This window comes from Anser cygnoides, chromosome 8 (genome assembly GCF_040182565.1).
Source record: "Anser cygnoides isolate HZ-2024a breed goose chromosome 8, Taihu_goose_T2T_genome, whole genome shotgun sequence".
NCBI lineage: Eukaryota > Metazoa > Chordata > Aves > Anseriformes > Anatidae > Anser > Anser cygnoides.
In genome coordinates this window covers 24724445-24736540 of record NC_089880.1, presented here as the reverse complement: position 1 = coordinate 24736540, position 12096 = coordinate 24724445, and the positions used below count along the sequence as shown (strand labels likewise).

The window sequence follows — 12096 nt, the reverse complement described above, 5'->3', positions numbered from 1 at the left end:
TCCCAGCAAGGGTGCAGAGCTGAGGCCTCACATCGATGATGATCTGGGGGGAAGAAGAGCAGAGATCCTCCCAGCCAGTCCCATATGCTTGCCTGGAGAAGGGTCTCAAAGGCCCACAGGGCTGATGGGGAGCCAAGGGCTGGTAGCCAAGCACGAGACCTCTGCTGGGCATCCTAAAGCCGAGCAAGAGAAGGGGCAAGTCCAGGAGCAAGGCACCTGTCTGCATATTCCCCAGGCACTGAGGAGGTGGCCTGGCCACTTCCCAGCCTTTCTGCCCCAAATGGGGACATCTCACCATGTGTCTGTTCTGCTGCAGAAAATGGCTGGCTGGGGGGCTCAGGTTGTGGAGACCTCGGATGCCTTTGACAGCACTCCACAGATGTCCAGTGACTAAAATTTCATGCAGTGACTTCAACGTGCGTATGGTGAAGGAAGAGGGTCTCCAGCCACAACAGGCCCATGTTCATCACGTAATTTCCTCATGATGAGGGAAGAGAGGTGATTCAGACTCAGATCAGACTGGACAGCCATGAATCACAGCGCTGTCACACACTGCTCCCAGCCAAAGCTAGCCCTGCCCTCTGCTACCTGGGGCTGGCAGAAGCAAGCCAGAAATCTTTTTATTTTGGGGGCCCACAAAGATTCAATCAACCCCTTCCCACCTGCCACTTCCAAAGCACTTGTGGGCACTGGGGTCCTCCAGCTGAGACGGGAATCCCTGTGTCACAGCAGTGTTGGATGCAGGTGGGCAGCTGGCACCCAAACCCAGATCTGGGCTGCTTCTGTCAGCGCCGAGTGCCTGGGGAGAGCTGCTGCGGTTCGCCCATCACCTCTAGCTCTGGGGTAGCTGCTCTGGAGGCCCACACCACGCCGCTTCTGCTCCTGCCCCAGCCCTGTCCCACTGGGTGACGGGGCTGTGGTGGATACAGCTGCATCCCGGCTCGCCAAGTTGTGGGCTTTGCCGAATTGCTTCTGCTTGGGTGAGAAAGGGGTGATGTCAGGCAGCCTCAGCCTCTTTGCTGGAGCTCCAAGCTCACACCTCATTCTGGTGGCTTTCTGCCTTCATGCCTGCTGCTCCACAACCCGCTTTTCCTGCTCCCGATCCTCATCCCATGCACTCTGACTCAGGGCACTGCTTTGCCCAGCTGGCGTCAGGAAATCCCCTTGGCCCACGCAGGGTTGGCACCCAGGCCAGTTCCGAGGCCTCCTTCCCAGGGCTGCCAATCGTGTTTTCGTCACAGGTTTCTCCAAGGGGGAAGGACTTGTTCACATCTCATTGTTCTTCCCTCACGCTGCGGTGGAGGAGGTCCGATTGCAAAGAACAGCGTCAGCACTGCGACCCTCCGCGCGCAGCCCACAGGGCAAAGGCAGGCCTCGCACTGCTGGCGGTGCTGAAAGCAGACGGATGGCAAAAGCTCCCCGGTCCTTTTTAAGCCGGCCTCAAGAATTTGGCTGCCTGAGCAACCAGCCCAAGGAGTTTTGGGTCCGGGATTGCCAGGAACACAGCCCAGTGCTGCCCAGACCCCTCGGAGGGGGGTCTGCACCCTCCGGCGGCAGGCAGTGGGCACAGCAGACGCCGGAGCCATCGCCAAGTGCTCTCGTGGGCCACCAGCCGAGAGCTGGCATCGGGCTAATTGCATCAAAATTCATTAGGTTACTTACTGCCTGTGTTCCCAAGTGGCTGGAGAAGGACACCAGCAAGCGACGACAAGTGCCATGGCAGCGGGCGCCACCTCCCCACGGCCAGTGCCAGGACTTCAGGGAGGCTCTGCCTCCTTCCCCGCTGTTTTTCCCCTCCGTACTCTCCAGTTACCAACTTGGCAGCCCCACACACAGCAACCGCACCGACAGGACCCAGATAGGACCCAAAGTCACCATTAACCTCGTATATACACATCCGGGGAGCTCCCCCTCAAACCATTTGAGGAACGGGACGGGAAAGATTCTCAAGATTTAGGAAACCAGCGGAGAACATTTTTTCAGGTGGAACACCTTTGCGCAGCTACACAGAAGAAACGCACCACAACCAGGACGGGTTGACGGCTGCTGGCCATCGCTCAACAGCACCACTTGGAGAAGAAGGATCAGAAACACGAGAGGAAAGCTTGGATTTATGCCCGAGGCTCCAGCACCGTGCCTGCTCCCTCCAACCTGCTGCAGCATCATCTCCATCACCTCCCCATATTGAAAATGGAGATAATGTCCACCACCTGCCTCGCTGGTGCATTAACCCCTACAGACAAAGGGATGCGCTCAGAGCACGGAGAGCATCACTGCCCGATGCCAGCACCCCTGAACGACACCCAAATTTTGGGCAGCCTGGATGAGGACTTCGGGTAGCAGCAGCAGAGCACGGCGAGGCATTGCTTGCCAGCCCACACCAAGAGAAAAGCAGCAGCAGCCACATCACCATCGGCCTGGGTTTCACGTGTCACTGATCAACTCAGGTTTTAATTACGCCCCAATATCCCCCTGTCTCCTGAAACACAAAGCTGTCAGCCAGGCAGCTCCTGCCAGCCCAAGCTTCATAAAGAGCAGCCAGTGACCACGGCAGCCCAACCCTCGAGCCAGATGCTAACAGCTTTGGACAAGTGTGGGATTTTTACACCCCTATCTGCGGGGAAATCTGATGTTTAGTGCCCTGACTGCGAGCAGGTCACCCTTAAACCCCTGAACATCCCAGGCAAAAATAAAAAAAAAAAAAGGAAAAAGAAAAAAAAGAAAAAAAAAGCAGCGCCGGAGGGGAATTGTACTGGCTCTAATCCCTTCTGCCATTCTGCATATTCATGGAACATTGTCATAACACATCAGCGGGACAAAAGGTCTGTCGGCACCTCCTCCTCATGCCTTTGATAAAGCACGAGACAAATGCTGAGTAAACACTTGGAATCCATTCACTGCCCCATTCTCATCGGGATGAGAAAGTCCTCCTCTTTCTTGCAGGCCCAGAGCTGCTCAGCCTAATAAAGTACGGCCCACGGGCTGTGAAAAGAGAGGCCTATGGATGATGAAAACATGGATTATCTCATTTCACCCTCCTTGTATCAGACCCTGCTCACATTCTCAGTGCACTTGGCCTGACACGCAATTACACACGGGAAAAAAAAATATTTAAAAAAAAAAAAGCCGGGGGGAGAGGGTATTTGGAGAACAGGGGAACTGTCCGTAAAATTTCACAGATGACCTTTCCCTAGTGGGAAAGCGATTTGTTCCTGCCCCGTGACCCAGCCCAGCCATTGCCAGGACTTTTCACATCGACATCAGCATTTTCCTAAACGACGCAGCTCTGGACGAGAGAAGAGAGAACACCTAAAACGGAGGTTTGCAGGTCACTTCAAGGCCCTGAGAGCCCAGAAAGCCCATGGGATGCTGCCAAACACTACGGCTAGGGCACGAGATGTCCCCTGCTTGAAGCCAACCAGCTCCAACACCTACACGAGCATGGAGCCACCGCTGCTCTCACCCCACAGGCAGGCTGAGGGACCAAAGCCACCTCTGCAGACGACCGATAACCCCCAGAAATCAGCAAGGAGAGGCTCCTTACCTTTAGATGACTTGGCCAAGGTTACTCAGGACATCAGTTGCCAAAATCTCCACTGTGCGTTTCCAATGCCGACGGCAGCTGCCTCCATTGCCCAAATTTCTGGAGGCTTGAGCTAAAAACTCCTGCAATAAAACAACAACAAAAAAGCTTTAATAACCTCAAACAAGGCAAGGAACTGGCTGTTTTGAAGGTAATCATCTGGAAGAAATATTTTCCATTTAAATGCCATTCTTTATTTGGAAGAATATGGGCAGTTTTCAATGTGAAAGTTATCTTCAGAAATAGTAGGTGGGGAATGAACACCATAACACAAATATGCCCATAACAGAAACAAGAAATGGATTATGAATTGCTGTCAAATGACCAAGAAACAACAGATGCACTGCTGCTTAACGAGGGTCTCTTCTCTTTTTAAGAAGTGCCTTGTATACCTGCCCGCTCCCTGAAGGATGAGGGAGCTGGTTGTAAACAGCGTGTTCAACACTTTTGTCTCTGCAAAACCCTGAAGTTCATTGGTCCTGCAGACAACAGGTAAAAAAAAAAAACCTACCAGCAGTTATCCCTTGGCCTGGCACATTACCCGTGAACGCTGCAATTCAATTTTTTACGCATTTTACAAGGTGTTTGTTACCAAACACCTCGGAGGACTCGCAAGTCACTCGCTGGAACGGGTGGCGAAGCCCGGAGCCAACAGCTCCCGATGCCATACGAAGAAATTCGCCAGTGGTGCTGTGCCCAGATCCTCCGAGATTACTTAGTCACATAACTCCCAGTCATTTCCAAATGATCTCAACCGTCCTTGGGAGCTGAGCCTCGGAGCTCAGCGCCGGGCGTTTCTCACCGGCAGAAGGCTCTGGGCAGCTCCTCTGCCTGCCCTGCCAGGGCCCCAGCCTGCAGGGCTTTGGGGCTCTGAATTCAACCACGCTGCTGCTCAGCATGGGGTCTGAGCCTGCCAAAATAGCCAGTAATCTCCTTTTCTTCCTGGGATCCACCATCAGGTGTTGCCGCCGTGTCTGGCAAACAAGTCACCCAGGGTTTGTGCCCAACCCCGGCTGCCCCGAGGATGCTCGGTGCTTTGCAGGGCAGGACGCTTCATCTGTCTTACTTCTTAAACCATGCGATCTGGCTCCGCCACCCTCAAGAGCTCCCAGCCCCAGGACAGGGTCAGAATTTGGCCCTGAAGATCAATGGGGATTTATTTATTATTTTTTTTTTCTCCATCCATCGAGGCAGGTTTGGTACCTGCCACATCCTGTCAGCAGCGCTGGGGTTAGCGCATCAGGCCTCAAATCGACAACGTTCCTCTGAAAACCCGATAAGTAATTGGGGGATCTGCTAATAGGGCTTGTCAAAATCAATTGGGGTTAAACACCTTTAGCTACAATAACAGCCACCTGACCCCGGGCTCCAGAAACCGCTGCTCAGAGGAACCCTTGGGGGTTACTCCTGGCTTCCCACCGCTTTGGGGCAGATAAAAGAGCAGACGATGCAGGGCTGGGTAATCCGTTCAGCCCGGTGCACCGAAGTGACAGCTCCCAGAGTTTCTGGGGAGCTGATCCCTGCTGGGAATCGCGCTCAGGGGGAGGAATCTGCCCGGCCAGATCTGGGCGACCAGAGTTTTCTTAAATTCAATTGCCTGAAGGAGAAGGCAAATAGCATTTAAGCGCAGGAAAGCGCCTTAAAACCACATCGTTGATACAATGGCGATACAGCCCACTCCGCCGACGCCTGAAATGATAATATTTTTTTTCTTAAATAAATAGCTGGGCGGCGCGAGCCCGGCCCCCCGGCGCAGGGAGGCTGCAGCGGCCACGCTTCCGAAGGGCTCCACGCCGGGCTCACTGCTGAGGCTGGGCCAGCTCCAGACGGACACACAGCGGTGCCCACGCCGTGCTGAGCACCTCAGATCCCCCCCCAGGGGGTCCCACAGCACAAGTGACGTGTTTTCAGCCTCGCAGCTCCCTGCAGCCCACGTGTCAGATCTGCTGTACTCCAGCTCCTGCCCGCGGCTCCTGCCAGCGCTGGATGAACCAAGGGGGGTGATGGCTCCCGGATAAACCAGCACAGCTCAGGCATGCCAGCAATATGGAATAAAAGGGCTCGTTCTGGCCTGCGCGAGTTTATGGGAACACCAGGACACCCGCACTGTCACCAGCGATCGGCTCCCGGTTTCCCCTCTGGGTCTCGCTGAGCCCAGCCAGAAGCTTCTGCTCTGAGAAGCTGTGGGGTCCCAGCAGAGGAGGTTGAGCTTTTGGGGGGATCCCGGAGGGGAATCACACAGCTAAAATGCAAACCTGTGAGAGATCTGCTTGTGACAACCCACACCGCAGCTCCGGGAAGCCTGGCACCTGCTTTCCAACACCCTCACTTGTGTTTTCCCACCCTCCCAAGCACCACGATGCCCCAGCCTCCGAAGCACAGGAACAGCCACCTCTTCGTGCGCTTCACAAAGATAACCATCACCCATGAGTTCTCCAGTATCTACCACGTGTCAGAGGCACAAACGTCCCTACAGGACAAGCAGTGGCATGGATTCAGCCCAAAGAGCAGCTGAGGAAAGCCTGGGGAAGAGCAGGGACATGGCCTCAGGAGGGACATGGGGAAAAGCAGCACTCGTTCCTCCCCAGGGATGGGATGCAGCCTCGACTACCCATGCACATTGAGTGTTAGTGGTCTACCAGCCCAAAGAAAGAAAATCAAGTGCTCTCCCCGCATCCAGGATCATCTCTGCTGCAGCCCAAGGATGCTGCTGGCCTGCACAGAGCAGCACTGGAGGCTGCAGGGCGAATGAAATCAATCTGCTGGGATGGCTTCCTTCCCTGGGTGACATCCAAAGGGACCCTACCCTGCCCCTTTCACCTGGGCTCATTTTTTCACCAAAAAACCAAGAGATATTAAACAAAGGAAACTCAGAGCAAGCTGAAAGACTCCACATGGCTCCCCTCCAGCCCTGCCCTCGGGAACCCGATGTCTAAGGCAAGCCTAAAACAACTGTCATCGGCCGGGGGGCGCCTTGTCCCGCGGAGCAGCGGCTGGTGCCACCGAGGAGGCATTCAGTCTAAATTAACTCTAGCCCTAATACCTGAGCAAACATTTTCAGCTCGAGACTTCATATCCCTGGACATGTCTGCTGTCTCCCAGGTGAATCCCCAGATAAACAAGGTCACCTCAGCTCTAATGCGGCCGTAAAAGGCTGTCAGTCAGCCCAGGGGGTCTGCTCGCAAGGTCAAAGGAGTTCTGAAAGGCGCTGGGGCCAGACCTGCCCCGCCACTCATCTTAAGTGCAGGAAGGTTTGTTTTCTCCTTACAATGCCAGGTATCCCAAATTTAGGATTAGATGTCAGCCACCACAACGTCGCTCTTTCAAAAGCAATAAGAAAATAAACACGTGCACCCACACACCCCCGGCTAATTCCACGTGCTGCGCCCGCCCGCAGCTGGCAGGTGAAGAGACCTGCCCCTCGGGGAGGGAGAGCGAGGATGGTCCCACACACTGAGTTCCCCGCACAAAAGCACCCCCAAAAGCAGCATCCCTCAGCCAAAATACACGCTTACGGTACCTCCACCAGAATAATCCACTGCTGAAAAGCCACTTTGTCCAGGGAGGCAAGGGTGCTGCCCCCAGCCTGCGCAGCATCCTTGGGGGCACGTGTGAAACAAAAGGATCATCTCCCAGTCCCACTGGCAGCCACTGCTCCTTCAGCACTGGGGCCAGTTTCCCTCTCTACATCCTTTCTCCCATTTAAATTCTCCCCATTTTTGAGCAGGTGACGCTCTGGGAACAAGGACCAAACCGAGCTGCCCCCCAGCCTCCATCACGAGCTCACTTGAGTTTTGGCCCCCCATCAGCTCCTGTGTTAACTGGCTTTGCCCTTCGCCTTCCTAACAGCTAGAAGCAGCACAGGTCAGTTCGTGGCCAGTTTACCCCTTTTGGGGTGGAACCGACATCGTTCTTCAACAGCCCTCCCCCTCTCCCTGGGTGTTTAGCTTTCTTAAGGGATTTTTGGCAACTCCCAGCAGCCCCTTGCATCGCAGCCAGGGGAGCGGGGCAGGTCGCCCGCTGCGTGATCAGCTGCCCATGCCCTGGGACCTCCTAGGAGCCAGCGGCACTGGGCGGTGTCAAACCAGACCCATGGAAATGTGATACGAGAGTCTCTGGATCCATCTAAGCAATGCTTTACAGACACAAAAATATAATTGGGGGTGAATGTGCAGGAGAATCCATCTCTCACATCGCCCTTTTCCTGGCCCACACAGCAGTGCCTGCAGCGAAGAGCAGGGGGGTTTCAGCCTCTCTCGGGAGGGAAGAATGGGGAGCAGGAGCTGCCCTGGCCCCTTGGAAAGAAAAAGAAAGACAAATGAGCTCCTTGGAGGGGGAATTATTTGACTACACACAAAGAGGTGAACCTGAAGAGACTTGTGCCAGGAATGCCTGCAGCGAGACAGGCTGCTGACTGACAGCAGCACCCTCCCTCCGTGGCAGGCAGTGCAGCAGAGAGCAGGAGAGATGTGATCTTCTCCATACCTAACATGCCCGTTCACTGGGGGAGGAGTGGTGTCCTCGTCCTCAGCCTGCTGTTCAGCTTGCCTTGTCATGCTCCAGCCATCTACGGACACAAATGTACCAGGAGGACTTTGCTGCAGCATCTCAAAGATGTTTCTCAACCTCCAGCCCCACCAGAAGAGTGCAGCCCTAAGCAACCTCAGCAGGAGTGCCCCAAGCCCCACAGAGGACCCAGCCCATGGCCCCATGGCATTAAAGAGGCAGGTAACCTCTGCCTCTTTGGCATCTTTGCTCCCCAAGGTTGTCAAAACAGCCTCTACACCTGCAGAACATCTCTAGGTTTGGTCCTAAGTGGCTATTTCAACACAGCGCACGCACAACTGAGGAAAGCATCTCAGCCACCGAGTGATTTATGGGGAGAAATCATCCGAGTGGGTGAATATTCAGGTGTGACTGTACAAAGCCGCGGCTCTCAAGTCAAACCAGATTAAGAAATTGCCATCCTTGAGGCCCGCAGCTCTGTGTTCACTGCTGCAGCCCCAGAAGGGATCGGTTTCTAACCTGGACCATGTGGTTGTTCAGCTAACCACACAGCCTGATGAAACAGTCACAACTGCACAGCATAGGGGATGGTGAACTGTGGCAGAGCTGGAAGCAGCTGGGTCAGGAATGGCTTTTTTCAGCCAAAGCAAGTGAATTGTCATTGTACTTTAACAAAACTGAGCTGACACCATCAGCTGTCTGTCCTGGAGCAAACTTCCCAAGTGATATCTCCTGGTGAAAGAAACCTCCAGCAAGCAAATAGACAACAAAACCCGAATGAACACTAGGGATGACAATCCCTCATAGGCAAGGCTACAGCATTTCCCCAGAAAGCTTCTCCTCCATGCTGCCCATCACAGGAACGTTCCACAGCCAGTTGGACAACCATAATATCCTAAATCCACAACCATAATATCCTAAATCACCACCACCCCAAAGAAAAATAAAAAATAAAATTCAAGGCAAATAAATCATTTCAAAACAAAGAAACAAGTCACTGTCCTTAAACATCCTCAATATTTCAAACTTAACTTTGTTTCGACATTCCTAAAACAGTGTTTTTTCCAACAATTAAACCATTAGTCTTTTTCAGATCCATTCAGGACTCTATGTAGATACATTTATCTGCCTGAGCTCAAAGCCAAGGAGCAAGCAGGCATTTCTTTTTCCTGCTCCTAAAAGACAATACTGTCACAGCATTCACTGCAACTTCCCTCCCAGGCTATGAATGCATTCAGACATTAGGCTTTCCTCACATTGCAACTCAGCCTAAAATACGATTCTCAGTTTTATCCCATGACATCATGCTCTGAAGATCCCCAAAAAACCCACCCATCTAACTAAAAATCACTCCTCACTGAGGGCTGCGAGAAATTCTCTCTCCCAGGTTGCCCCAGAGAGGTCTCAGGAGCTGCTGTCACCAGCTCCCTGCTCAGCTGTAGATGGTCACATCCGCTGCAGGACAGGAACAGTCCTCCCGGCCACCTGCTTTTCATCCTAATTTTAAGGTTAAACTGTTCTTGAAGTCTATAGGGTGATAGTCTGCCAGGCACCGGGATGCAGGGGCTGAGTTGGACGCACGCCTGTCTCTGTGCCCCTGGGCTTGGCAATGGTAACCTCTCCCACTGCCTCATCCCCGCTTGTCCATCAGAGCCCTTACTCATTCCTCCGGCATCTTACGTGTAGGGGCGGCTCCTTCCTCGCCTCTCTTCATTTCTCCACTCTTCGTGAGTTTCGGCTGAACCAAGATCCCCTCTCCAACAAAGGCGCTGGAGCTCATCCTGATACACTGCAGCGGTAGGGAAGCTTTGGCCAAGGACCAATTCCCTTCCCTTTCCCCAAAGATGTCATCCCCATCGCAGAGCATAGCGTGATGGATGTTTTCACCACTATCAACAAACGCAACACACAATGCAACACAAATGTGCTCACAGTTTAGAGAGCGTGTTCCTCCCCTCCCCTTCTGCCTTGCCTGCTGGAATTCAGAGATGGCCAACAACTATTAAACACATCAATATAAATGTTAGTAGATTGCTTCTAATAGGAAACAAAAATGTTTTGAGCAAAGCTAATTGCCGGGAAATAAGGTCGTTCCAATATTTCAGCGGGGGGTTATAAATCTCTTGGTTCCTGCCTCCTCCCAGCGTTAAGGTTTTACAGATGTTGCTGTCAGAAGGAGAAGAATGATTTCAGATGCTTGCTTCCACTTCACATTAAAAAAAAAATTTACATGCATGCAGTAAATTGCATGGCGAATTTTCTTTCTTCAAGGAAAACACTCAAATCACAGCAAACAAATTATAGAAAATCTGCATTGGGACTCCTAAAACCCTGTAATGGTACAAAATGCTCAACGCATCAACAACTGTCAAACTTTAACACATAATTCAACTCGGCCAGTCGCATTGACTAACAAAATGCTTCTTCCAGTCCTCTGCTTCTTCTCACCCCTCTCCCCCAGCAAGTCTGTGTGTGCTGGGGGCACAGAGGGACCCAGCCCCATGGAGAGGTTAGGAGCCAGTGCTGGTCCTTTCTGGGCTGGAAGAGGAGGAGAAGGCACTGGGCAGCCATGGAAGAGAGCTGTTTTTTTGCAAAACATCAATCTAGATCCACATCAAAACATTCAAGAGGACAGAGAGAAGGAAGAAGTCATGAGAGGAAGGTTAGGGAAGAAGAGAGCGTCCATCTTTGCACAGGCTGCTCAGGGGAGCTAGCCATGTGCTTGGGAAAGAGTCACCTGTTGGCCCCATCCACCAAAGGGCTCACCCGGCACCCTTCCCCTCGCACAGAAAGGCCGCGGAGCTCCTGGGAGCCCCACAGAGCCCAAAGCAGGCACCAGTCAGACGAGGACCTGAGCAGGCCTCAGAGGCCCGGGCCCAGCACTGCCACGGCAGGAGCCATGTTGGCTCACGTTGTGGCAGAGATGTGCACATACGAACCCATCGATTTGCTTGGTTTCAGTTCCCTGAAGCTCATTTTGATGCTGCTGGTTGCCACCGCCACATGCTGCAGTACGATAATGTGGCCTTTATCCCAGCCCAGTGCAATCATTTCATTCTCCTTTAACTTCACTTACCTGGAACTCCTCAACGCCACCCGAAGGGCAGGAGGGCTCTGCCCCCTCCCCGTGCCCACCACCTGCCCTGGGGCTCAGGGGCATCTCTCTGAGGCACCAGGCTTGCCCCGAACACTTCTAACACAAGCCAAGGGGCCAGGACATCTCACAAGAGGCACACTTTATTTTTCCAACCCAGCAGAAGCCGTGCCTCCCCTGCTGAGATGCCTGGAGCCAGTTCTGAAGACCGTGGGCCTGTTCCAGATTTACACTATTTTTCCTCAAGCTCAGAGATCGCTGCCGAGCTATCTCTCATCCGGCTTTTGGCACCTTGTTGTATTTTGAGCTGCAGTCATACCCTCCAAACCCCACATTCAGGGAAGGGAGCATCCAGTTCAGCTCCCTTTGCAATCTCAGGACAGCAGCACGACTTCCCCAACCATGGCGGGGTTACTGCTTGGATCCGATTTCAACAAAACCCACATGGCACCCTTAAAAAAAAAAGAAAAATAAACCAAGCCAGAAATAACTAGCTGGGACAGGAGAGCTGATGTCCAGCGTTTCTCTTATTTAAGCAGAGGGAATGAGCAGAGGGAATCGAGTCTCCCAGGAGACGAGCACGGGTGAAGGAGCAGGCCCGTGCCCACTTTATTGCTCCTGGCACAGCGCTGAGCTGTGGGGAGGCGGGGGTCACACGGGGCTGTATTCATGCAGCCCACGTAGCTGTGCTTCTCAGTCCCTGCCACACGGCTGGGGGCCGCCTTTCAGCCAGCTGCACCTGGGACCGAGAGCTGCGTTTGGAGAAGAGAAAAATGCCAGGACAGCCCGAGGCCAGACCGGCCCGTTCAAGGGCAGATGCCAGCACAGGGTCCCCACGAAGCAATTCAGCCCCCGGGAAGCCCAGGCCCCGTTCCAGGTCCCCACACAGAAACCACAGGGCTGCCAGGTGTGC

At 53.5% G+C, this 12096-nt stretch overlaps 1 protein-coding gene across 1 annotated transcript in view; it reads right to left on the bottom strand.

Annotated features, from left to right (window-relative positions):
* Positions 1 to 3544: 3544 nt before the first annotated feature.
* Positions 3545 to 12096, bottom strand: part of CMPK1 (cytidine/uridine monophosphate kinase 1) — a 31377-nt gene continuing 22825 nt past the window's right edge. The window contains exon 6 of the mRNA XM_067001168.1: positions 3545 to 3666. Coding sequence (XP_066857269.1) covers positions 3547 to 3666 — 120 coding nt within the window. The 3' untranslated portion in view covers positions 3545 to 3546. The remainder of the gene's footprint in view (positions 3667 to 12096) is intronic.